Here is a 27426-nt window from a genome sequence, read left to right as displayed (position 1 = left end):
TACGCCATGAGGGTTCTAGTGCCGGTTAGTGAATTGTGATCATTTGTTTTATATTAAATTATAATTAATAATTAGAGTTTCTCATTTTTAATTCAGAAAATTTTATTATTAGCTGTTTTCTTGAAATATAACTGTTGAGTGTTCTAGTAAATTATGCTAAAGTTATTTGTTCTATTGGTGTAAGTGTGTGAGTCCTATTTCTTGGAAGGTGATCAGTTCAGCCCGATCAAAACAGTCATGCTGTTGTTAAAGGCATTTATTTTCTAAAAATTGGTTCCTTTAGAATTCTTTTTGATGTCACATGTAAAATACTAGATACAACTACCGCTTCGGAAACATATGGTGCTCTGAGAGAGAAGAAGCGACGCAAGATACTTTCCCAGCATTCTTTTTTGCGCTTTTTTTTTGGCAGCTCTAGTTTGTCAAGTGCCATGTATCTAAGATCCCGAGGAAAGGAAATTTACAACTCCTGATTCTTTCACCTAAAATCTTATTTCATTTGACCAGTTTGTAAAGCTTCACTAAGTTTGAAAGTCAAAGTCAAATAAACTTTATTCAAATAGGTTTAAACTCAGCGCTTTTGAATCGTCACTACAAATCTTTCTTTTAAATTACTGAATTTACTATATGTTCGTAAAACGTTGAGCTCGTGAGAAGAACATACAAGAAACTCAACGGCCACACTTTTACTATCAAATAGAGTATTTTACAATGGCTGTTATATAATCGTACATATCAAATTAGTTTGAAAGATCTATTCCATTTGATATATTTTTACTCTTATAAATTAGAGGCTTAATAGTCAGAAATATGAAATATTATTTAAATACCATTGTTATTATTTAGATACTTCTTTTGTGCGTGGCGTCAAGCTGGTCTGCCAAGGTGACGAGCACCAGGAGTAAGACCCAGCATGAGAAGGCAGACAAGAGAGAGCAGTCAGTTGGGAACAATGGCATTGAGAAGAGAACCCCGCTGCTACCTACAGGTAAATAAAAATTAAATCAAATCAAATATATTTTATTTCGTAGGTAAATTACAATACACTTGAAATATCTCATTTTTTTTTCATACAGCTCATTCGGAAGGCAGATTTCCTTAGAGAAGAACAAGCAAGAATCTATAAGGTTGCTTTTTTAAAACAGAATAGTACTACAAGTTCTTATTTTCAATTAAATTTACAAACCATTTCAATTATTTGCATATATTGATATGCAAAGTGATGCAACAAAAATACTCAAACGTCAAATACTAAATGCCTTACACAAGTGAGCCAAAAACTGTTAATTAATAAGTAAAACCACAAGAGTTATTGAGTACATACGTATGTTGAGTATATACATATAATGAGCATACAATACATTGAGTCATGGTAATATGTTCGAGAATCGAAGTTCTCTATCGGCCGTTCCCAATATTCAGTCTACCTCTTAATTGAGATAAAAATCGTAACTATCGTTGACTTTTCTGTCCCAATAAACTTATCGGCGGAAACTCACCCTATCCGTACACGCTGTCTGTCAATGGGACGACGTATAGCTTACCAGCGATAGAGGTTTGTATGGAAATTGCAATTCACGCGTCCCAATATAAGGCGATAAGAATTACTTGTCGGGTATGCTGGGACAGCTTCAGATTATTGAAAGCTAATTACTGACATTAGAAGGTAGTATGTAATTTATCTCTATTTGTAGATAGTATATTGAGAACGGTCGGAAATCGTATCGTTTTTATAATACAGCAGCCGACAGATGATTCCATAAAGCCATTGTAAAATTCATATAGTTTTTTTTTCTCCCATTATGACGTTATTTCCGCTGGTGTGTCGGCTGCTGGTGACTCCCCGTGAAATATGCTGTTCAAGATGTAGAGAGAACATCTGTGCAGATGCAAGGCTAATAAATCAGTCCGATCCGAGATGTCTTGACTGTCGATGATTCAAACCGCTTTTGGCTGCATGGAGACATATGAAATAAGCCCTACTGGGGAACCACCGCCCAGATGTTTAAACAATAATTCATGGGGCCATTTTGACCTTTCCTCCCAACTGACTATTGACGGAAGCCTCATATAATAACCATATAATATATAAAATATAATAACGGCAATGTCAAAAGATAATGAGGCATTTAGGAGAGCATTCTCAAGTCAATGAGATTTTTAAACACTTTTTCGCAGTGAACGCACCAACTTGTGTCTCCTTAGCGTGAAACTGGGCTTAGCATTTCTGATACTTCGCATAGCACAGCCTATATGTCAAAATACATTATACATGTTTGTAACTTTATCGACCCAGTTTTGATAATCGAGTCTCTTGACTGAATTTCTATTAACCTTAAAGAAAAGTTCCCAAACAATAATTAATAGAACCATAATATAATAACCAAAGGTTATTCCTTAGTCACGATATGATATGATAGTGGTCGGGTCAAGGCCTATCACGATACAAACAGGGCGAGTATTTTGTTACACGCGTGTGAAAGTATATTTTATCACATATACCCACGTATGTCTTGTTCGCGGTCCTTGCTAAGCTGTTTTGATTTATGTCTTTCTAACAGTACATTTGTTCACATAAGGGAGAAATAAACTACAAATATAAATTTTACAACTTGAACTTAGTAAGTTATTTGGGAACTTTAAAAAAATTATAACATTTACATGCACAGTATGTATATTTATTGTAACTTGCCAGTATCGTATTCCTTCGAAAATTTCAATATCTAAACAAAGTTATTCACCATATTTATACCTAATAAAAATATTATTCAAAAACCTTTAAATTAGTCTTCGCATGCATCTTAGTCTTTGGAACAAAGACATTACCGGTCATGTTTTAGCATGCGCCTTAGTCTTTGGCACAAATACATTACCGGTCAAGTTTTAGCATGTGCCTTAGTCTTTGGCACAAAGACATTACCGGTCATGTTTTAGCATACGCTTTAGTCTTTGGCTCAAAGACATTCCCATGCACCTTAGTCTTTGGCACAATGACATTACCGGGTGTCAGATAATATATCGCTTATCCTGAAGATCCCTGTAAGGGTAATAAAACAGACTATTCAAATTATGACATTGCTATCGGTATTTCATTCAGGCATACTCATATGCCTTAGATAATTAAAAAGTCTAGATAGAGTCTCTTGCTGTTAGACAACCGATAAAAACAGGCCAGAAATATTTGTTTAGTGTGCGAGACAAGCTACGTCTAACACTCGTGAATTGATGGTCACTTTGTGTAAATGTGCATTCCTCAAAATAGAGGTTAGTTCTAAACTTATATATTTACGACGTTTTCACAGCTGTCATAGTCTATCTAGACGTATAAATGATCTAAGGAGTATTATACAGGGTGGTCGAGAAGTTGACGTCCAAAGCTAAAATTTGAAAGCCTCATGGTGATGAGTATCCGAATCACCCCTATGAATGTTCTACGATTTTACGTAGTGTAGGAGATAATAATTTTTTCCCCTTTTATCCGCTTTTTTCATCTAATTGTGGTAAAGGACTTATTTCTAATTTTTTGAACACTTTTAGTTAATGTTATTGCTGATAATTATTAACTACAGTTGCAATAACCATATAAGAAACTATGAATAGTTTAGACAATGCGGAACTAGTTTAGAATTGAGTCGTAAGTTCAAGATAACTGCACAGCTAAATTCATGAAAATGTTCAAGGTATCAAAAAATAAACAAAATGGGGAGCCTATGGCTTCTAACTCTTTTTAAAAACTTCCCAGAACATTGGCCAATAAAATGACCAAAATTCAAATTTTAACTTTGGACGTCAACTTCTCGGCCACCGATATATGATATATGCAGTGTTCTAAATTTAACGACGATTTGAAGTGGTCAAAAATTAAGATTATTCAAACATATCATGCTAATAAAAGCCTTACAGACTTTTTTAAATTATTGTATGACAATCGGTCGTTGATAAGTGTGCGAAGTTTCACTTCAATCTGACGTTATAGAGTGAGGGGAAAATCACAATAAAAGATTCCATTACATCGATACTTGTATACCTAGCTGTGATATAATCATATAAGTGTGTTAATGATCCACTTTCGGCCCAATTGTTTCATCAATACGAACGGCACTTTCCGAGAGGATGTAGAATAAAATACATTCACACTCACTTATCTCCCAGACACATAGATTACAGACGGGTTTTGGCAATATTTTCATGCAAGCTCTCTCTTACTCTCATTAGGTACTTTTGATCATAGACTTAGTATATACTTACATATAGACGACCTGACAGCCAAATAATGTGTAACCAATTTCGCTTTGCCAATGTATGCGTTAGATGGTAATTTAATATTCAAAATACTAACTGGCTGACTCTTTACGACTTGAAAGTAAAACACAAATAGTGATACCCAACTTCTGTAGAAAAGACCCTCCCACTGACAGTAAATATATAAAAATAAAACTACGTTTAAAAAAACGACTTCTAAAAGTAATAGTAGAAATTAAAGTAAATTAGTAGAATTTTAATTTAATACACATGTGACGCCAACCTAATAACTTTAATATTAATAAAAATATACTATATGACCCTAAACAAAATAAAATTAATTATTCGCATAAACAGCTGACTTACTGTAATTAATAAGGACGTTTGCCCGCGCGTGTCTGACCGTGTGGGTTATTTTGTTCTAAAGTTAAAGTCAAAAATATTTTAGTGACATAAAATCAAAAGATTGCACGTCAACGACTAGACGATGCTATCCCGGTCAAAGTCACGCGTGGCGAGTCTAGGTACCTACTTGGCACCGACTTACAACCTATCAATATGTAGCACATACAAATAATAGTATTTTATTAATATTAAAGGTAAAGGTTTTACTTTTTAGTGTCAGTCAATAAGCATAATATATAAAAAATAATTATGGGACGAAATGACATCTATTCCGCATCGAACTAAAGAAGTACTCCTTCCTGAAGTCGGTTAAAAACGGCTCCTTCAAAAATCGGCCTAGTGAGTCATCTTTTTCTTTTGTGTATATGAAATGAAATGTGAATAACTTAATCTGCTTTGAGAAATATCATCCACTCGAGTTACATTTACTTCTCCCATCTGTCAAATACTACAACCTCAGAAATTATTCTGATCTATGTCGCATCTAGCTAGCGTTCGCAATGTAAGCGCAAATAATGTAGACATTTAGGACATCACAGAAACATCTAAAACTATCAGTGTTTCTCTCCTATATTAGGCATGTATTATACATATAAACCTTCCTTTTGAATCACACTGTCTACTAAAAAACCGTATCAAAATCCGTTGCGTAGCTTTTAAGAATTAAGATCTAAGCATACATAATATATACCTAGTCTTGCCATAAATACTGAAACAAAGAAAAATAAAAAATTTCTATTGCAAGTAACATTTATTACTTGTTTAATTAATTGTTTAATACATAAATACAAAACAATTTAAAATATAAAAAGCTTATTCGAAGTGATCTCCATTGGCTGCAATATAGTCCTTTAAACGTTGAGGCCAGTTATCAATAGAAGCCCGCACTCTTTCCATGGGAAAATTCTTCACTGCCAATCCTATGGATTGTTTTAGGGACTCCAAATTATTCACTCCATGTTAATATCGCAAAATAATGTACAAGTTGTACAATATATTGGCGCAAAAATGAGAAAACAATCATATAAAAATGACAGATTCCAAATTCAAATGTAATATTTTGTTTATTTTTCATTGTAATATTTATAGCCAGACTAAGTATATAAGGACAGACAGCGGGAAGCGACTTAATAATAAACTATGTAGCGATGATTACAACTAATTCGTATGTTATTACGTGCAGTGTCATCGGCAGAGTCTCCCGGCATCCAGTACGCTGACACAAAAGCCTCTCTACCTGACAGGTCACCAAGTCAGGTAAGCGATTTAATTATATTTTGTATAATTTTAATTATTATTCAAGTACTTATTTATAATATGTATATATTTATTCAAACAAAACAGATCTTTTGTCTATATGTACAATACTATGACTACATAAAATTAAAACTATCATTACGTGGAAGCGTACCAAGATTACTGGCAGCATTTCTGCGTTGGATAGCTAGGCGGATCCGTTGACCGAAATAGCTGCCAGCGCTTGGGTTTCCAGTAGCCTTATTGAGGCGTGAAGATAGTACTTTGTACATTCGCCGCGCCTCTGGACCCCACGGGCCAAGTGTCTGTACACCAAACGGCACAAAGATATATGACTCACTTCAAATCATATTCTTTCTGTCATGGAAAGCAATTCTTCTTGTAAGGATCTGAATTATACTGGAAGAATTTGAAAAACATATTATTAAGTAATTTTTTTTATTACTAAGTATAAAAAAATATTTCTAACATACGCTTCGTGTTATTTTGCATTGAAATTAATAAAATACAAAATACTTACTGATGATATGTGATCCCAGTGTCTTTCTTATTTCTTGTAGTATTATTGTTACAAAGTTCTACTACGCAAACTGGCATTTAAGTTTCAATTAGAAGCAAAGTTTCACAGACACGTCATTGTTCGAGTTACTACGCTTGCGGTATCTATTTGGAGCGCAGCGGAGTTCAATCCTTAATCTAAGTATAAAGAAATCTTTCATAGAAATTAAATATATATATTATAAGTGAATATAAACACACAGTAAAATTTTAATAAATGACACAAAAAAATTCAGAATGAGTTAATTATTTCATTGCAAGCAATAAATTTATAACAGAAATTGTTCCAATCAGAAACAGGGGCAGAAAATAAGTATTTTGATCACAGCAAAGGAAAGTTACAGAGAAATATTATGTAATGATATATCCACTCGATAAGGTAAAATGAATTACATTTCCTTCTCGGGTTCACCCTCAACTACTTGATAAACTGGATTATTTACGTAAATTTTACATATTTATCAGAAATGTCTCTCATTTACCTCGTGAGGCACTTAATCTTAATACGGTTTAGAATTTTGATATGTCCTTAATCTTTCCAGTTTGTTTCTCAACCTTTCGCATTGGATGTTTGGAATTCATAACAGCTGTCCCTTTGAATTGACTCAAAGAAATAGTGGCAATGAGTTTGTTAATACTTCTCATCAAAGTTCGCCTTTTTCGAAGTGTTTGTAAATGAAAGATTGTGTAGTTTTGACTTCCAGAAGTATAACTTTTTGATACAAAAGAACAAAAGATTTTTGATTTGATTTGGATAAGATGAGAAATGTTTATATTTTTGAAATGAAAACTTCTTTAGCAGCGTTGAGCACTTTTCTTGTGATGGGTAAAAAATGATATACTCGCGTCAGGACACGTGACCTGATTGAAAATTCGTAAGACAGTCGTTGAAATTATGGATGAAAGTTATTTTTATGAGACATAAACTTTTTAATGAAAAATAATTTTAATAGTTCTGAAGTGTTAATTTTTTTATGTAATATAAATTGTCATTTTTGTGTACGATAACGCAATAAATGAATATTGTACTTAACCATATAAGCGCTAGTAGATATTTTTATACTGATAAATAAAGCAATAAGTGCGAAATTATTCCCTAACCATTCCAAAATATTCAAAAATGCACAACGTTAATGTTCAAGTTTATATTAACTGCTAGTGGACCCTCGACGTTGCCCTGTACACACGTCTAAAATTTGAAAAATCGGTCCAGCAGTTAGGGGGAGTTCACTAACATACACATGAGCACGAGAATTATATTATATGGACGGAATTGACAAGCTAAACCAATCTCAAATTCACTGGAACACACAAAGAAATCATCGGAATCGGTCCAGCCGTTTAGGAGGCAGTTCAATTATGAATATAAACCATTTTAGAATCCACCTGAAGACACACAGAAAGTTTCATCAAAATCGGTCCAGCCGTTTAGGAGGAGTTCAGTTACAACAGACGCACAAAGGAAATATATATATATATATATATTAAGATATAAAGACAGAATTGAGAATCTAAACCAATCTCAAATTCACTGGAACACACTTTTTTAATTTAATAAAATTAAATCATAACGTAAATACAATAAAAATTAGCTTATATTATTTAAAAATAACCGTGACTTCAAATAGGTAATTTATCTAATAAATAGGGATATTTTTGTGACGTTATATACAATAGAAAGTAAGGCAAAATAATTATAGAAATATTTTCGGCAAAATATTCGCTCAATATTTAATGGTTACCTCGTTCATTTGTTTTGGTTAGATCATTTAGACATCTAGATTTATTATGAAAATATGGGACAAGACGAGCAGGACATTCAGCTGATGGTAATTGATACGCCCTACCCATTACAACCCAGTGCCGCTCAGGATTCTTGAAAAACCTAAAAATTCTGAGCGGCACTATAATTGCGCTCGTCACCTTGAGATATAAGATGTTAAGTCTCATTTGCCCAGTAATTTCACTAGCTACGGCGCCCTCCGGACGAAACACAGTAATGTTTACACATTACTGGTTCACGGCAGATATAGGCGCCGTTGTGGTACCCATAATCTAGCCGGCTTCCTGTGCGAAGGAGCCTCCCACTAGTAATATCTCATAGGCAAAAATAAAAAAATAGACTTTAAAACTAACCTCTACTTTGAGCAATTCACAGTCAAAGTCAAAGTCAAAAATATTTTATTGACATAAAATCAAAAGTTTGCTCGTCAAAGTCAATCACTAAAAATACAATTCAGATACATACATTATTAGTTTTAGTTATTTCTAGTGTTCAAATTATGTTTGTCGCTTATTTTACTCTATAAATTATAATGGTTATGTACGTGCAGGAGATTGTTATAAATATATTTGCCGTACATGGTCATAGTATGAATATCTTTGAAGTTTGCCTTAGAGATTCTCGTGGGCTCATTTGGTATATGGCACGTACAGCACTTTTTTGAAGTATGAAGATATTATTTACTTCCGCTGCACTACCCCATAGTATAATTCCATACGACATAACGCTATGAAAATAGCTAAAATAGACAATTCTTGCTATTTCTTTGTCAGTAAGTTCTCGTATCCTTTCTACAGCAAAAGCTGCTGAACTTGTTTTCATCGGATGTCTAACAGCAAGAGACTATCTAGACGTATAAATTATCTATGTTGGTTCGTTTTTTTTTTTTTTTTTTTATGGAATAGGAGGACAAACGAGCGTACGGGTCACCTGGTGTTAAGTGATCACCGCCGCCCACATTCTCTTGCAACACCAGAGGAATCACAAGAGCGTTGCCGGCCTTTAAGGAAGGTGTACGCGCTTTTTTTGAAGGTACCCATGTCGTATCGTCCCCGAAACACCGCACAAGGAAGCTCATTCCACAGCTTTGTAGTACGAGGGAGAAAGCTTCTTGAATACCGCACTGTGGAGGACCGCCACACATCCAGATGGTGGGGATGATATCCTAACTTGTGGCGTGTCGTGCGATGGTGAAATTCGGCGGCAGGAATCAGGTTAAACAGCTCTTCGGAACACTCCCCGTGATAAATGCGGTAGAAGACACACAATGAAGCGACGTCTCTACGCAACGCCAAGTGATCCAGCCGTTCACAGAGCACTGAGTCCCCGACAATTCGAGCTGCTCTACGTTGCACGCGGTCAAATGGATCGAGCAGATACTGGGGTGCACCAGACCAGAGATGACAGCAATACTCCATGTGTGGCCGGACCTGCGCTTTGTAGAGCGCTAGAATGTGGGCCGGCTTGAAGTATTGCCGTGCTCTATTGATGACGCCCAGCTTCTTCGAAGCCAATTTGGCTTTGCCCTCCAGATGGCCACGGAATTTGCAATCGCTCGAGATTTCGAGACCCAGTATTCCGATACTAGGCGCGGCTTTAAGAGAAGTGTTCTCGAAGAGCGGTGATACGACAAATGGGGTTTTTTTAGTGGTAAACGCGCAAACTTGAGTCTTCTGGGGGTTAAATTGGACAAGGTTCAATTTACCCCATTCCGCGACCTTCTCGAGAGAGGACTCGATAGAAGACACAAGTTTCTCCCGGCACTGGTCGACGATTTCCCGAGAGAGACCTGCATGGCCCGTGTATACGGCATCACCAGTGCTGTCATCTGCATAGCAATGCATGTTGGAGGTGTCCAACATATCATTGATATGCAGAAGAAGCAGCGTAGGAGATAGCACACAGCCTTGGGGCACTCCAGCATTCACGGGCTTCGGGTTCGAGCAATATCCGTCGACAACGACCTGTATGCTACGCCCAGTGAGGAAGCTGGAGGTCCACTTGCACAAGCTCTCGGGAAGCCCAAATGATGGAAGTTTTGAGAGGAGCGCCTTGTGCCATACACGATCAAAGGCCTTCGCTATATCCAGGCTAACTGCCAGGCCTTCCCCCTTGCTTTCAATAGCCGCCGCCCATCTATGTGTTAGGTATACCAGAAGATCACCTGCCGACCGTCCATGGCGAAACCCGTACTGTCGGTCGTTGATCAACTGGTGACCCTCTAGGTATACTAAAAGCTGGTGGCTAATTATGCTCTCCATGATTTTGGAGAGCAGGGAGGCAATAGGCCTGTAGTTCGCCGGATCCGAACTGTCTCCTTTTTTTTGGATCGGATGGACAAGGGCTGACTTCCATGAGTCAGGGACTACGCCTTTGGAATAAGAGTGCCGGAATAAACGCGTTAGCACCGGCGTCAACTCAGGGGCACACGTTCTAAGCACGATTGGAGAAATGCCATCCGGCCCGCTCGACTTCCTGACGTCCAACGAAAACAGAGCTCGCCTAACAGTTTTCTGTCTGAACTGTACTACAGGCATAGAGCTCTGACACGGCGGGATGGTCGGCGGTGTTTTTCCGTTGTCGTCAAGAGTCGAGTTGGAGGCGAAAAGAGCGCACAGGAGCTCGGCTTTCTCTTTTGCCGTATGGGCTAGGGTGTCATTCCTCATGTGCAACGGCGGCATGGACGGCTGGTTGAAGTTACCAAGAGCAGCTTTCGACAACGACCAGAACTTGCGTGTTCCGGTCGGGTAACTGGAAAGCTGCTCGCCGATTTTGACGACGTGCTTAGACTTCGCACGGGCGATTTGCCGCTTAAAAAATCTGGAGGCACGGTTATATTTCCTCTTAAGAACTTTACAGTTCGGATCCTTTGTGCCCAGCGCCGCAACCCAAGTTCGATACGCCTGTTTTTTGCAGTCAGATGCTGCTTTAACTGACGCATCGAACCAGGGCTGTGATCTGCCACCGATCGGTACTACAGAGCTTGGTATAAAAATATCCATGCCCTGCAGTATCACATCGCCTACTGCAATGGCGCAGGCACTAGGATCATCCGAAGAGAAACAAACCTTGCCCCAAGGGTAGGATGCAAAAAAGGAACGCATCCTATCCCAATCTGCTGACTTGTAGTGCCAAACGCGGCGGGTCGCTGGTGGTCTGCGACGTTGGCGTCGGATAGGCACTACACTCCTGACCAGGCAATGGTCGGACGTTCCAAGAGGGGCGTCGACAAAGACCTGGTAACCATCGGGATGTGTAGTCAGCAGAAGATCTAATAAGGACGGCATGTGGCTATCCACATCCGGGAGCCGCGTTGGCGACTCAACCAATTGGGACAGACCATACGCCAATGCAAAATTATGCACAGATCGCCCTGCGTAGTCTGTGGTACGTGATCCAAGCCATTCGGCATTGTGCCCGTTGAAATCACCCAAGACCACGATTTCAGCGGAGGGGATCTGTGCAAGCACGACGTCAATTGCAGCTTGAACGCAGCCCATGAGATGATCGGTTTCTGCGTTACCACTATGGGACCTGTAGACACACGCATAGATACGGACTCGGTCGTCTAAATCTACGCGGAGCCAGAGAGTAGACAGGTCCCTACCCTCAAAATTGCCGAGACGGCGACAGCAGATATCCTCCCTAACGTACACACATACCCCGGCATGAGGCAAAAAGTTGTGCTCAATTTTGTACCCGGGGTACGTTAAATATGACGTATCGCTAGGTCGAGATATCTGCGTCTCCGTAAGGAAACACAAGGCCGGCTGCGCCGTCTCAAGGTGGTGGTGGACGGCGATTAAATTGGAGTGAATTCCCCTGATATAGCAAAAGTCCACGTTGAGCGTGGAGCGGGGTGCCGTGGTGTTACTGCCTCGTTTGTCCTCGGTCATGCGCGGTTCAGTGCCCACCCCAGAATACGAAGGGCGGCCCGAGCGAGAGTGCTCGGGGAGGGATTCTCCGGCTCTGGTAGAGCTGGTACCCTCCTGGGGTAATATCTTATTACGGACCGCTCTCATAATTTGTGTGGGGGGGGGGCGAAGGGATGGCCTCCGGTCCTCGACACTAACCTATGCGAAACATAGCGGCACTAGGCCGCTACTTCACGCCGGTATTCTGTGCGAGTGTGGTAATTAACCCGGACGAGTCTGGCCCGATTGTGCTGACGTCATAAGACGGCAGCGTGACTCTCCCACTTCTAGTTTGTATTATAAAAAAAATAATAAAGATATATACAAATTAATTAATTTAAAATAAAAATAATGCCAATCATTTTATTCTTAACATTATATGGTTGTTATAGTTAGGAGTTGTAATAACTAATTAATAATTAATCAGTACTAGACAAAAGAAAAGAAAATAGGGTCAGGTAAGATTTTCCTCATATATTTATCACGAAAATCGCCTTATAGGGACAATAATAGTAAAGCCTTCTTATTAATTATTTATGTTCTGTTCAAATGAAGGCTAAACTAAGTTGAATTACATAAGTTACTTACATTAGTAGTGGCAATATTGAATTAAGATTATTGTTACCGCTACATTTGTGGTAAGTATTAGTTTTTTTTGTGTTTAAATCAGGGACGAGACGAGCAGGATGTGCAGCTGATGGATTTTGATACGCCCTGACCATTACAATGCATTGCCGCTCAGGATTATTGAATTACCCAAAAATTCTGAGAGGCACCACAACTGGGCTTTTGCATTTGCCCAGTAATTTCAATTTGAAACCCAGTAATGCTTACACATTACTGCTCCACGGCTGAAATAGGCGCCGTTGTGGTAACCATAATCTAGTCGTCATCCGGTGCAAAGGAGCCTCCCGCAGGTCCGCGTGTCTGTGTACACGAAAGTACACGAATGTTGGTACCACTAGATTAGTATAGTTATTCATTTATTTTCATAGCATCATGACGTAAGGGTATTTTACTGTGGGGTCATGCTTCTGAGATTGATATAGTGTTTGCCCTACAAAAGAGAGCTGCTCGTGCTATATATCAGCTTGGTTATAGACAGTCTCTCAAAAAAAATTTAAAGAAATAAATATTAAGACATTCATGAAAATTTATTATACGTTCATAAAATCGTCACCTTTTTGCTCTAAATAGTGATGTTCGTTATTATAACACTAGAACTAAGGAATTGCTTGTAACTAGTTCTAGTAGACTTCATAAGATACATAATAGCTTTAAGAGTAAATGTATTTTCAAAAACCCTTTATCTACGCGGACGATGTCTTGGACATCAGTTAGTAATATAAATAAAATAAAAATTTATATTATTTTTTGTAGCTTATTTTAGAACTTACAATTCAATTTTCCCAAATGTTTTGTTATATTAACATAGCCAATAAGTGACGTAATATTTTGTTAAGTGATCACCGTCGTCCATATTGTCTTATAACACCAGAGGACTCACAGGAGCGTTGCCGGACTTTAAGGAAGGTGTACGCGCTTTTTTTGAAGGTTTCAACTTTTAGAGCGCCATTTATTTCGGTAGTGGTAGTAGTATCTAATACATTAGAAATAACATCAAAAATAATTCTAAAGGAATCAATTTTGAGAAAATAAATGCCTTTTGTGCCTTTTATAAACTTATACTTAAAAAATAATATAAATTTTTATTTTATATTTATAATACTAACTGATGCCCGCGACATCGTCCGCGTAGATAAAGGGTTTTTGAAAATAATAAGCAAATTGTGGAATTGAATACTATCTCATGTACTATTCCAGTTCCGGTTCCCGTTTTCGCTCCCGTTCCCAACATATTATATGAATCTTATTTCGAGGAAGTATGCTATGGGAAACTAAACTTACTATTGGAACAGTTATAGCTCATCGACGTGAATTTCAGTTTTTCACAAATCCCGCGGGAACCATTGATTCCGGGATAAAATGCAGTCTATATCGGTTCGCCAGCTCTAGTCAATCGCTGTAGCAAATATTATTTTTGGTTCAGTAGGTCCGGCGTAAAAGCGTAACAAACAAACTTACATTCACATTTATAATATTAGTAGGAATATTAAAATCGAACTCTTCAACGGTGAGCCTCGTTAATTTTCATTGAGTAAGGCATAAAATTTAATACATTTAGCAAATTGCTTTTGGTTATTCATTCTTTACATTATTCTGTGAAATTTCAGCACATTTTGTATCGCAACCGTTAATGAAGCAATAATTGAAACTGCGGAACAGCTGAAATTGAACAGAGCTGTAACAATGTATGCTACACGTACATACATTGACTATTTGCGGTTTGAGTATGTTTGTTGCATCACTTTACATATTATATTATTCCTTGTAACTAATTCTAGTAGGCTTCATAAGATATATAATAACTTTAAGGGTAAATGTATACACACTTTTATAATAAAGTCCCAGCCACTGTTTAGGCATTATCTATAAATAAATTTTAATGTTTCATTAAAAAATGGCTCTGTAGTAAATCATACTACTCCACAGCTGAATATCTAAGTAATCGGACAGCCTGGGACTAGATTATTATTATTTTATAGCAATAGCAATGACTGTACAATATTGTAGATTTTTATTAAAAAGAGCCCAAAAAAAGAATGCTTGAAGAGTTTCTTGCGCCGCTTCTTCTCTCTCAGAGCGCCATTTGTTTCCGAAGCGTGAGTAGTATCTCGTATATTAGAAATGACATCAAAAAGAATTTTAAAGGAAACAATTTTGAGAGAAAATAATTGCCTTTGATTCCTTTATTGTAATTGGAATGATTTGTAAAACGATGAAAATGTAAATCTTGATTTAAAAGAGTGGCAATGAGTTCCCTGCTACTTCTTCTCATTAGCTCAACCCAAAAACTGTTTTTTTGACATTCATGAGTGTCATTTCCGTGACCAAAAGGAATAGAGTGATTTTGATTTGATTTATCTGTATTTACTTCTATCTGGTTCTACAGGTACATTTGCGGTAAATTCACACAAATTGCCCTTTCCCTGGTTACATTGTTATAATTAACACGAGGTAAGCCGATTTGCGAAAATAATCACTTTTACATTTTCCCGGTGCACTTTCGTGTTAATTAATCTTATAATGCAATTTTCTGCTCTATACAGTGGTAAAGTATGTAATGCCAAGCGCGAACGTTTCTTGTGTTTTGTAAAAACGGTCCCCGCTGCGCTGCAACTAGATACCTCACTACCTAAGAATAATAGCTTTTTTATTACGGCAACTATTAGATACTTGTGCGTGGCTTGTCTTTTTTATGCCCGTATGTATGCTTGTTTGTCCTCCTCTTACTCTTACCTCATATTTACTTGAAACATTACAAAACTTTCGTCAAAAATGAAAGAATAGATAGAATCTTAGATTTAAGATTGGTCTCCGTTGCGCTCCAATTAGATACCGCAGTGGAAGTCGCATAGTGCGGCAACTAATACTACGCCCAAGTGGGCGTACTCGAGCCAGTTTCGAACAATTTGCTAATAATTGAAACTAAAACGTCAGGTTGCGAAGTAAAACTTTGTAAGAATAATACTACATGAAATTAGAATGACACTGGGATTACATATCTTCAGTATGTATTTCGTATGTAAATAACTTCAATGTAAAATAACACGAAGTGTATGTTACTAATTAAAAAGATGCCATTGAGTGTCAAGATTCCACTCACACAAGCATCGAATAGTAGCAGTAATAAAAAAGCTATTGTTCTTAAGTAATGCGGTATCTAGTTGGACCAATCCTTAATCTAAGCTTAAGGAGCTCAAGGTAATCCTCTATACATATATGATATAAAACACTCGTATCGACATGAAATGACCATCATTCGATGTGAAATTTATTCTAGATGGTTTATGGCTACTTATTTTTTTATTCTTTATTTTTTTGTTTCATCTTAAAATTCGCCAGTAAAGCGGGCGGGTATGTTTTATAACTATAATAATAAGAATAACTAGTTAACGCACACTTTGACAAATAACAAATGGTCGCGCACTATCTCACCACTGACGTTTTTATACTCACGTTTAATTAATCACATTGTAATTAATACTAAATTGAATGTTATTTCCTAAAACCGCAATACAAGATATTAATTAGTCGGAAATTACGTGACATTGCGAGCAAAAAGTCTGTGAATATCAGTTAATTAGCTGTTGTGTGAGTGTTTGTTACCGAAACGCCGTGGGAGCGTTACGTGTTCATATCCCAGTAATTATATAAAACTACTATGTGTTACAGCTCGCCCATACTTCTATACGGATATGAGGCGTGTACTATTTAAGAAGACTTAGGAAACGTATAGAAGTTTTCGAAATGTGATGTATGTTGGCCATTAGTTGGACTCACAAGATCACAAATGTGGAACTCATGCAAACCATCAAGATCAGTAATGTCGCATATTTGGGGCACGTGCTTAGGCACGAGAGGTACGAAGTCCTACAACTAATCATGATGGAAAAAGTTGCTGGAAGAAAAGGCGTAGGTCGCAGAAAAACGTCATAGCTGTGAAACATACGAAAGAGGATAGTCAGAGAGGCACGCGTAGAAAAGATGAAGAAGAATTGTTGTCCCGTGATATAGAACGCTGTAATGCTTTCTTTGAGCAAATAATTATATTTTACCACACCACAGTTCATAGTTAACGGCCTGTTACATATTATTATTGAAAGGATGAAGATGAGGAGAAACGAGCGTACAGGTAATCTGATGTTAAGTGATCACCGCCACCCACATTCTCTTGGAAATACCAGAAGAGAAATATAATTATAGTTCCCAAATCGAAATAAAAACTATCCTATCTCTCAATTTGGACTAAACTGCACTCCATCAAGCAATCCCAAATAAAATCCGTCCATTAGTATATCAGTTCACTGGAAGACACTGGATTTATATAATATATTAAGATTGGGTTAAAGAAAGTGCAAAAATACTTTAAGCTGGTTTTGGTGAAACAAGTTTGTTGCGCTTATTTTATGTAACATGGTTATCGTAATGAGATAGTTCATTGAAGACATACCTTGGAACCTGTTTTCTTTTATATAACTTGCTACAGTTTAAATTAGCGAGCTTTCCGCTGTGCTATTGCCATACATTGTGATAGTATTTCTGAGGCAACAAGCTAGTACTTTTTATGACAGTAAGGGACGAGACGAGCAGGACGTTCACCTGATAGTAATTGATACGCCCTGCCCATTACAATGCTTTACCGCTCAAGATTCTTGGAAAACCAAAAAATTCTGAGCGACAGTACAATTGCGCTCGTCACCTTGTGACATAAGATGTTAAGTCTCATTTGCCTAGTAATTTCACTAGCTACGGCGCCCTTCAGACCGAAAACAATAATGCTTGCACATTACTGCTTCACGGCAGAAATAGGCGCCGTTGTGCCGCCGGCATCTTGTGCAAAGGAGCCTTCCACTGGTAATCAATGGAACCCTTTTGCGGGTAAATGTCTGTTAGCAAAATTTATTTAATAATTATTAATAACATCATAACTAATTACTGCAAAATAATTCCAGCGGATAATAATCAAAATTAATATTTAATCTCTGTCATTTAATAAGAACGTAGTAAAGTGGGTAATGAAAAATGAACTTTGATATGCGTAAGGCAATATGTATTAATATGGAAAATTTAATCAACAGTGATGAAGTGCTGCTTAACATTTCGCAAGGCACAGATGATATAATTTATTAAAGGTAAATGAACAAAGTGATCCAATCTCAATCCAGACACGTGACACTCCACACTTACTTACACCACGAAATAATGTGGAAAAATTTATGTTTTTTTATGGATCAGGAGGACAAACGAGCGTACGGGTCACCTGTTGTTAAGTGATCACCGCCGCGCACAATCTCTTGCAACACCAGAGGTATCACAGGAGCGTTGCCGGCCTTTAAGGGAGGTCTACGCGCTTTTTTGAAGGTACCCATGTCGCATCGTCCCGGAAACACCGCACAAGGAAGTTCATTCCACAGTTTTGTAGTACGTGCATGAAAGCTCCTTGAAAACCGCACTGTGGAGGACCGCCACACATCCAGATAGTGGGGATAACAATGTTGTGATTTATTTAAAACTGTAACAATTAAGTTACGCTAGAAGAATTGTTTTACTTTAACAATTTTGTTTGTTGCATCACTACATATATTGTAATTGAACTTATTTGTAAAACGATAAAAATGTAAATCTTGATTTAAAAGAGTGGCAATGAGTTTCTTGCTATATTTTTGCTATATATTCTTCTCATTAGCTCAACCCTTTACGAAGTAGCGGTAGATAGAATAAGAAAAAAAAATTGACATTGTTGTGTGTCATTTCCGTGATCTACATGAATAAAGTGATTTTGATTTGATTTAGTTTATTTTGATTTTGATTTTGATTTGAATTATTCACAGCTTGGATAACGCTATGAAAGTAGTTAAAGAAGTTATGCTGTTTAGGGTAAAAGGCATTTATTTTCTCAAAATTGATTCCTTTACAATTATTTTTGATATCATTTCTAATAACTACTAGGTAGGTAAATAAGTAAGAATGTCAGTTAATATTTGATTTATAAATTAACTTATAATGAAGGATGAGATGAGTGGGAAGATGAGTAGCAAGCAGCATAGGATCTGTCACGAAATGCTACTAAGAGATCGAGATGTACTGAGTAGATAACAGTTTGGGATTTGGTAGCATACTGGTAAATAATACAAATAAATTACTTCTCCCTACCAATATTGTAAATGAGAATGTAAATTTGTTTGTTAAGCTTTTACTACTGTTACGCCCTAGCTACTGAATCGATTTTGATGAAATTCGGTACAGTGATAGTCTAGAGCATGGGAAGGGACATAAGCTACATTTTATTCCGGATAAATCCGTGGTTCCCGCGGCATAATTGAAAAACTGAAAATCACGTCGACGAGCTACAACTATACCAATAGTAGGTTTAGTTTGCCATAGCAATCTTCCTCGAAATTAGATTCATATATTCGGAACTGGAATAGGACATGAGATAATCTACAATTCAATATTATTTGTAGAAACTTAACATGACCAGTAGTTAAGGTATTACGCAGTATTTCCAAAAACCGGATGTAGGTACATACGTACATACATACATACATGTATATTAGAAGACAAATAATAGGAAAATACGAAAGTATTATCCTAATATATGTGACTCATAACCTTCAGGCACTCTGTAACATTGTTTAATATATTTAAACTAGTGATACATCAAAACACAGATGGAGCGAAACGTAAACATAATAGTATTGAGTACACTAGGATGATATTAACCTTAGATAACTTATACGTCTAGATAGAGTCTCTTGCTGTTAGACAACCGATAAAAACAGGCCATGAATATTAGTTTAGTGTGCGTAACAAGATACGTCTTACACTCGCGATTTGTATGACAATTTGTGTTAGTGTGCGTGAATTGCTCAAAATAGAGGGTAGTTCTAAATTAAGTTTTTTCGACGTTTTCACAGCTGTCATAGTCTATCTAGACTTATAAATAATCTATGATATTAACTATGTTCAATATAGTTCTCTATTACAATCAGGATATTTTTTCTGTAAAATAAAATAATTTCAATCTTCGACATCGTTACATGTAGACGTCTTAGAAAAGCTTTTTTTTTAATATAATAAATACTTTCAGTAAATTTTGCGTGTCTAACATAGAAGGCATTTATTTTCTCAAAATTAATTCCTTTAGAATTCTTTTTGATGTCATTTCTAATATGCTCAATACTAATACCGCTTCGGAAACAAATGGCGAGAAGAATGAGTCTGAGAGACAAGAAGTGACGTAAGAAACTCTCCCAGCATTCTTTTTTTGGGCTCTTTTTAATAAAATATACAATATTGTACTGTCATTTTTATAGCTATAAATTAGTCGTAATCTAGTCCCAGACTGTCCGGTCACTTATATATTCAGCTGTGGAGTATTAGGATTTACGCGGAGCCTATTTTAAAATAAAACATTTGAATTTATTTATAGATATTGCATGAACAGTGGATTGGACTTTATTATAAACTTGTATACATTTATACAAAAGACATAGTCTAAATGATTGCGAAACTGAAGTGGCAGTGGGCAGGACACATAGTTCGACGGACAGATGGCCGTCGGGGCAGTAAAGTCCTCGAATGACGCCCACGTACCGGAAGATGCTGTGTTGGTAGGATGGACCGACGAGCTGGTCAAGATCGCCGGAAAAGGTTGGATGAGGGCAGCGTAGGACCAATCGTCATGTAAATCTTTGGGGGAGGCCTTTGTCCAGAATTGGACGTCTTCCTGATGATGGTGATGATACATTTACCCTCAAAGCTATTATGTAAGATGACAATTAATTAATTAATTTTGTAAGTAAATTCCGGGACATATACAAGAATATTATTATTGCTTTCTTCGTGTTTTACAGCTCGATATAATCTATCCCCTCCGCGGCTCCGTCTAAGCTGTTGTGTAGTCCGTGCAGATCAAAAGCCGAAGCTTTACGAGCTAGAGCGCGCTAACTTCACAGTACCAGCACAATAATACGAGATTAGAACTAGTCATACATAAACTTATAATTGGCGTCTTGCTGTAGCGTACGAAACAGCAGAACTATAAAGTTGTACTGCTGCCTAGAGATATCAAGCTTTAGATGTTGTTTAATTGTTAAATTATTTCAAAATTATAACAAACCCTTCTAGAAAAGCTTACTTGAATAATTAAAACACATTAAACTGTTAATATTATAAAATACTTACACTATGTACGCATGGTCAACAATATTATCGTAGGCTTCAAAATGGAGTTGTAACACCCGTGGTTAAATCCAAAATTGTAATACATGAAAAAAAAAACACAACTTACACTCCGGGAGTGCCGGTAGAAGTGAAAACTTCATTCAAGGTAAGGAAATAATTTCGCACGAATTGCTTTATTCATCAGTATAAAAATACAAAAATTTATGTGGTTAAATACAATATTCATTTATTGCGCTATCGTATACAAAAATGACAACATACAAGTGTACAATAAACTGTAAAAATATTTCACGGCTGATATTCAATCCCTCGACCTCGCGGTGTTTCGTCTTCTTAATCACAATGATTCAACCACCGTTCCAATTACGGTAATGATCGTAAAGTTGATTTCAACTTTACGAGCCAAACTATATTTAGATAGAAATATAAATCATTTATCCATAATTTTTACGACCGTCTTACGAATTGTCGATCAGGCCACGTGTCCTGACGGGAATTTAACATTTTATACCCATCCCAAGAAAAGTGCTGAACATAAATTTCTCAGAGTGCCTAACAATTTCATTTAATTTAATTTTAAATGTTTAGTTATTGTTTAATTTTTTAACTTTGTCGTATTTTTTGCTCAAAATGACATATTGCAATAACCCAGCAGGGCGTATTTCAGAATAAAAGTATATTTTAATGAAAATCATACTGTATCTACTCAACGAAGCAATAAATACATTTGAATTTGAATATAAATATGCCATAGAAAGTCTTGTCAATAAAGCCATTTTGGAGATTACCCGGAACACACATACAGTTGGCACCTACACATATATGCACCCTGCAAGCATTTATACACATTCAGTAAAAGGCTTTTATGTGAACACAACAAGCATACACATCAATTTAGGTGGACCCTAAACCGCTATATCGATAACTTTCAAAGCTGCTGTGTACCAATTTATAATTAAATTATTCTGTTCCATTGAAAATATTGCCTTACAGCTACTGAACAATACACAAATGCAACACCACGCTTCGCCTTTTCAAGATGGGTGGGAGGTATCTTGAAAGTGGGTGATGAGACGCGAGGGGCCAAGGGGGTCGTTTAACACCACCCTGGACCCGATAAGGCGATTAGTGTCATAATATTATATAAAGGACAGCAAACCTACCGGGAAATTGACTTGAAACTTACCACGATAAAATATAAAGCTTTTAATATCACTTTTATTAAGTACAACTTGAGCTTACTTGTCTAGGACAAACTTACGTTTAATCTAAGGCTTCAGATTGCAGATTGCTTTACGAGTAACTTGTACGATTTACACACGATTAATATATTATACACGTTTACTTTTATTATTTCTTAGACTTAACATAAGCATGTATTATTATTATAAAACTTAAATTGTATTAATGATATTTTCATTTAAAGACGTTAATTTTAAGTAATCTGTTTTTTTAAGTTACTAGCTGATACCCGTGACTTCGTTCACGTAAAAAAAGGGTTTTTAAAAATTATACGCAAGTTTGGAATTGAACATTATCTCATGTCCTATTCCAGTTCCGGTTCCAGTTTTCGTTTCCGTTCCCAACATATGATATGAATTATTTCGAGGAAGATTGCTATGGCAAACTAAACTTTACTATTGGAATAGTTATAGTTCATCGAAGTGAATTCAGTTTTTCACAAATCCCGCGGGAACCATTGAATTTTCTGTGATAAAATGTAGCCTATGTCGTTTCACAAGCTCTAGTCTATGGCTGTACCAAATTTCATCAAAATTGTTTCAGTAGCTCCAGCGTAAAATCGTAATAAACAAACTTTCATGCACATGTTTGGGTGCAGTCGCTTTTAACTTTAAAGCTAGTAACTTATTTTTAGATTCATATACTAAGTCCTCACCAATTGTTGCAGGCTGACCCCCTTGAGAAGTACTTATGGGTTTTTTTGGAATACTTCTAGCCACTATTTCGAAATTTAAAAAGCTCACCTCTGAAGATAGTTCTGGACAGATATGTTGCTATAAATCACTAATGATAATAAGCCCTTTTATTCCGAAACGATGTACATACAATTATATAATTCTTAAAACCAAATTTGCAAAATTTCCCTAATTTAGGCATGCCTTTTGATATTCTTAAGTTTTCCATTGTTTTCTGTCTCGTGTGACTCTCCTCCAGTTCGGACTCGCTGTTAACTTTATTTCATCCTCCCATCTGGTAAACTGCCTACCTCGGTTTCGCTTGCCATCCCTTGGATACCATTCTGTCACTGCCTGGCTCCATTTTTCTTCTGTGTCTCGTTTCAAGTGCCCTACCCACCTCTATTTCTGCTTATCTATTCCTTGCAGTATGTCGGTGAGTTTCGTTTTTGTACGGAGAACAATGTTTTTTATTCTATCTCTTCTTTTCTAGCCTAACATGCTCCTCTTCATTGCCCTTTGACATTTGACTAATCTTTTCCTCAGAGATTTGGTCAGTGCTCATGTTTTGCAACCGAAAGCAAACATGGTAGAACACTTGCCTCAACGGTCTTCTTTTTCAATACCATGCTTAAGTCTTTCTATTTCATAATCATCCTTAAGGACCAGTAAACCACTAGTTTATAATTAATATTTTGTCTCCAGCAAATCTACGCTAATCAGGAGCCGCAGCTGACAAAGATATCGGACGTGCTGAGCCAGGGACCACCGTTCCAGGCTGCCATCGCAAACCAACTTTACTCACCCGTATCTATTTATCATAACAGGGTAATTAATATACGCATGAATTTTCTTTTGTTGCTTAGACTTATAACATAGACTTATACATAACAATATAAAATATAATATAGCAATAGGACTATGGTACCTTCGACCATGCTCTCATCATCAAAGCCGGCAACGTATCCCTAGACTGTACAATTTATATGCATTATTTTTATTATTTGGAGTGGGTGGCTATTTTTCTAGTCCTAATAAGTCCTAGTAGCACCGCGTCCAGAATTGAACTATTGTATTCGTCACTCAAACTTATAGCTCGTCGTCAAGCCCTGCCGCATTGACGAACCACAGTATCTTCTTGACGCGAGTATTACAAACATCACCTGGGAGCAGGGTGTAGTCGCCAAGGATGGTGTTATGTTTATGAATTAGTTAGCCGCAATCGCACAGAAGATGAAGAGGCGTTTCATCAGCCTCAAGGCAAAATTTGCAAGTTCTTTCGTTTTTGATTCAGACCACACTGAGGTGCTTGATTAGGCCACAGTGCCCAGTTAGCATCCTGATGAGTAATTTATATGCAAACACGTGCTTGAAATATTTAAATATTCAGAATAATGAACTTTATTATAAGAGCCACGATATCGAGCTACATATAGAGTGTCGCACTCGGTTAAGGCCATTGCTCAATAGTATTATCGCAAATATTAGAATGACAAGACAATCGATTTAGGATTCAATATGGGTCATATTTTTACGATCGTGACGTTCACTCAACTTCTTCTTCTTATATTTCTTACATTCTATTTTAAAAACATTGCATTATTTTTTAGTTTGCCGCACCAACAACGTATGAAGTATCACAGCCCGTTCCATCTCAACTAGCCTACGCTGAACACAGACTGTCATTACCAACACAGAACGCTATTCACGATGTTCAAGCCCCACGGTTCCAGAAGGGCAACTCAGAGAACTACCCTGGGCAGATAATACTTCAACAGCCATATGAAGCAACACTGGCACCACAGACACCAACAAGTTACCCGCAGCAGCAAATCCAGTATAATCAGATTCAGCAAAATTATGCTGAAAATCAAATAGCGTTTTCGCAAGAACAAAATGCCCAACCGGTCTCATACACTCCTGCACCAACCGGAACCACAGTCTATCAAACAGAGCAAAATCAAATCAAAGTTGAGCCAACACAGGTGACAATACAGCCACAGCAAAACATACAACAGGTGAGTTCTTAGATTCTAGAATATAAATTAATGGTCAATTTTTTTACAAAGAAAAAAAATGAAATTACAAGTTAAGTAACGTAATCAAGATACCTACTCTCTTATGGACTCTCAAAACACAACTAAATCGAAATTATACTGTGCAGTAGTAATTTTACCATCAGCAATTAACACTGTTTAAAACACGCTCTCGCTACAGCCACTAATAGAAACAAACATATATTTGAAAATTTTGTTTTTGTGATTATACAGAAATCCATGACACATCAAATGTTAATTCAAAAATACTTTTTCCCATTTACGACACAATAACAATTTATTATAGTTTGCAATGCTAGACTATATTGAATCATAATACCAATCAATAAAATATAATTTTTCAGGCCCATAACCAAAACCAGGGAGCTGTTAGTTACGCATCATTCGCACAAAATCAGCAACAGCAACAGCAACAACAACAACAACAACAAGCTGGGATTCAGTTGCAACAACAGAATACACAACTAAATTACCAACCACAACAACTGATTAAGTATCAACTACAACATCAAGTACCACTTCAAGTTCACCAGGAAAGACAACCTCATGTGCAAATACAGCAATATCAACCCCAAGAGGCACAGTACCAAATTCAGAACTACCAACCGCAACCCCAATTCAATCAAATACAGTCTCAACAGTATCAAAGCATACCACAACAATATCAAATCCAACCACAACAATATCAAATCCAACCACAACAATATCAAGTTCAACCACAACAGTATCAAATTCAACCACAACAGTATCAACCTCTGTACCAACCTCAGCAGATAAACTTGCAGCCTCAGCAGTACCAATCTGACTCAAAGCTCCCACAATATCAAATAGCCTCAGGTCCAGTACAACAATACCAGATCCAGCCGCAGTACAACGTCAAGAGTCCAGTGAACAAACAGTACAAACCAACTGCAGCAGCTGCACAAATCCAGCCCCAGTACTCGGCAAGTCCAGTGCAGAGCCTCGGGTATCCGGGTCATTTAGCTCTGCCCACTTTCCCCCCAGTACAATATTTTGGTAAATTCGCACATTCTATTTTCGGGCATTGAAATATTTACATTGGAGATACTGCACTTGTAGGCATGTCAAATTATTGATAGTAAAACAATGGCGGAATATGTTAAATGTTTACAAATAGACAATTTGCTTATGATTGGTTTATTTGGACGTATAACGTTTCCGTGTTTATTTGTAAGGCTGCCTGACATTCGGAAAACTTCTGAATTATCATTGTATTGACAGTGTTGTCATCGATATAGTCAACATTTTGCATATTCTTGGCTTATTCTCAGGTATAACTTTATGCCATTTTTATTTGTAAGGCCGTGGTTGTTGTTAAGTAAATGATTATACCGACTGAAACATTTTTAACCTTCAATGAAATGAAAGTCTAAAGAGATTGATATGTAATTATTTTAAATGATTTCTACCTTTTATTTGTCATTTTATATTCAAATGTATATTTTTGAATGTATATTATGGATAAAAGTGGATAAATACTTAGTTCAGTCTACGCTCATCGCCGAAAATATTATGAATGTTGATATTCTTGTATCTAAAACTTCACGAATATACCTGGTACTCAACTGGTACTATGATAATGAAATTAAATATAAGTACTTGAGAATATTTTAACTAATAAGTCTATATTTAAATGTAAATATAATATATAATAGTACTACAAATATAAACTAAAATTATAGATTGGTTTGTATTTTATTTTTCACGAAACATATCGTGCCTAGATATAAATGGTTTTAGAAAAAAGAAAATGAGAATTATTATGTCATAAATAGTTATGGACAGTCACAGTTCATTATTACCCATGTACCTATCTAGATTTTAAGGAAATAATAAATAAAGAAATTAATAATTTGTCCCGACAAAATTTCTTAAAACTTTAAACTCAAACGCAAAATGATTTATTGGTACAAAAATATACCTGCACATGAATGTCCAAGTTACACATTTTATGAACAAATCGTAAAAGCTGAGCTTTAGTTAACAGAAGTGGCAAGAATCTCAATGCTCTTATTGCAAATATAAATTACAAATTAAGACATCTTAGAAGCAATTTTCAATAAAAATAGTTTAACGTTTCAACTTTTTCAAATAAAATAAAATAAATCTAAGTAAATCATAAATTATACCTCAAAATTTATTTCAAATAAAAAAATTCAAATATTTTTATTCAAAATGGGATGTGACATCACTTATTGGAAGTCATAAAAACGATCACCCATTCCAAAATGAATGCCTCAGGCTTGAGAAGAATGGGCGCAACAAACTTAAAATTTAATAACCTGAGGGCGGTCGCTCCATTCCCAATCTGTGGCATCATTAAGAAAGTCATTTATGCTATAGTAAACTTTACCACACAAACGTTTTTTTAACAATTCTTTTGAATAACGTAATACATTTATTTTGAACATTTTCTGGTATCTTGTTGTAAAAGCATATACATCGCCCCACAAAAGACTTAC

At 36.5% G+C, this 27426-nt stretch overlaps 1 protein-coding gene across 1 annotated transcript; it reads left to right on the top strand.

The window, feature by feature from the left end:
* Positions 1 to 26645, top strand: LOC126964520 (putative cyclin-dependent serine/threonine-protein kinase DDB_G0272797/DDB_G0274007). Its single transcript, XM_050807697.1, has 6 exons — positions 1 to 24; positions 847 to 988; positions 5831 to 5904; positions 23592 to 23714; positions 24497 to 24904; positions 25288 to 26645. Exons 1-6 carry the CDS (start codon positions 7 to 9, stop codon positions 25990 to 25992), a joined length of 1470 nt encoding a protein of 489 aa, XP_050663654.1. The 5' UTR covers positions 1 to 6; the 3' UTR covers positions 25993 to 26645.
* The last annotated feature ends 781 nt before the right edge of the window (positions 26646 to 27426 follow it).

Source organism: Leptidea sinapis, chromosome 5, assembly GCF_905404315.1.
Source record: "Leptidea sinapis chromosome 5, ilLepSina1.1, whole genome shotgun sequence".
NCBI lineage: Eukaryota > Metazoa > Arthropoda > Insecta > Lepidoptera > Pieridae > Leptidea > Leptidea sinapis.
Note: the sequence above shows the minus strand (reverse complement) of the source record. Positions and strands in the feature narration are given on the sequence as shown.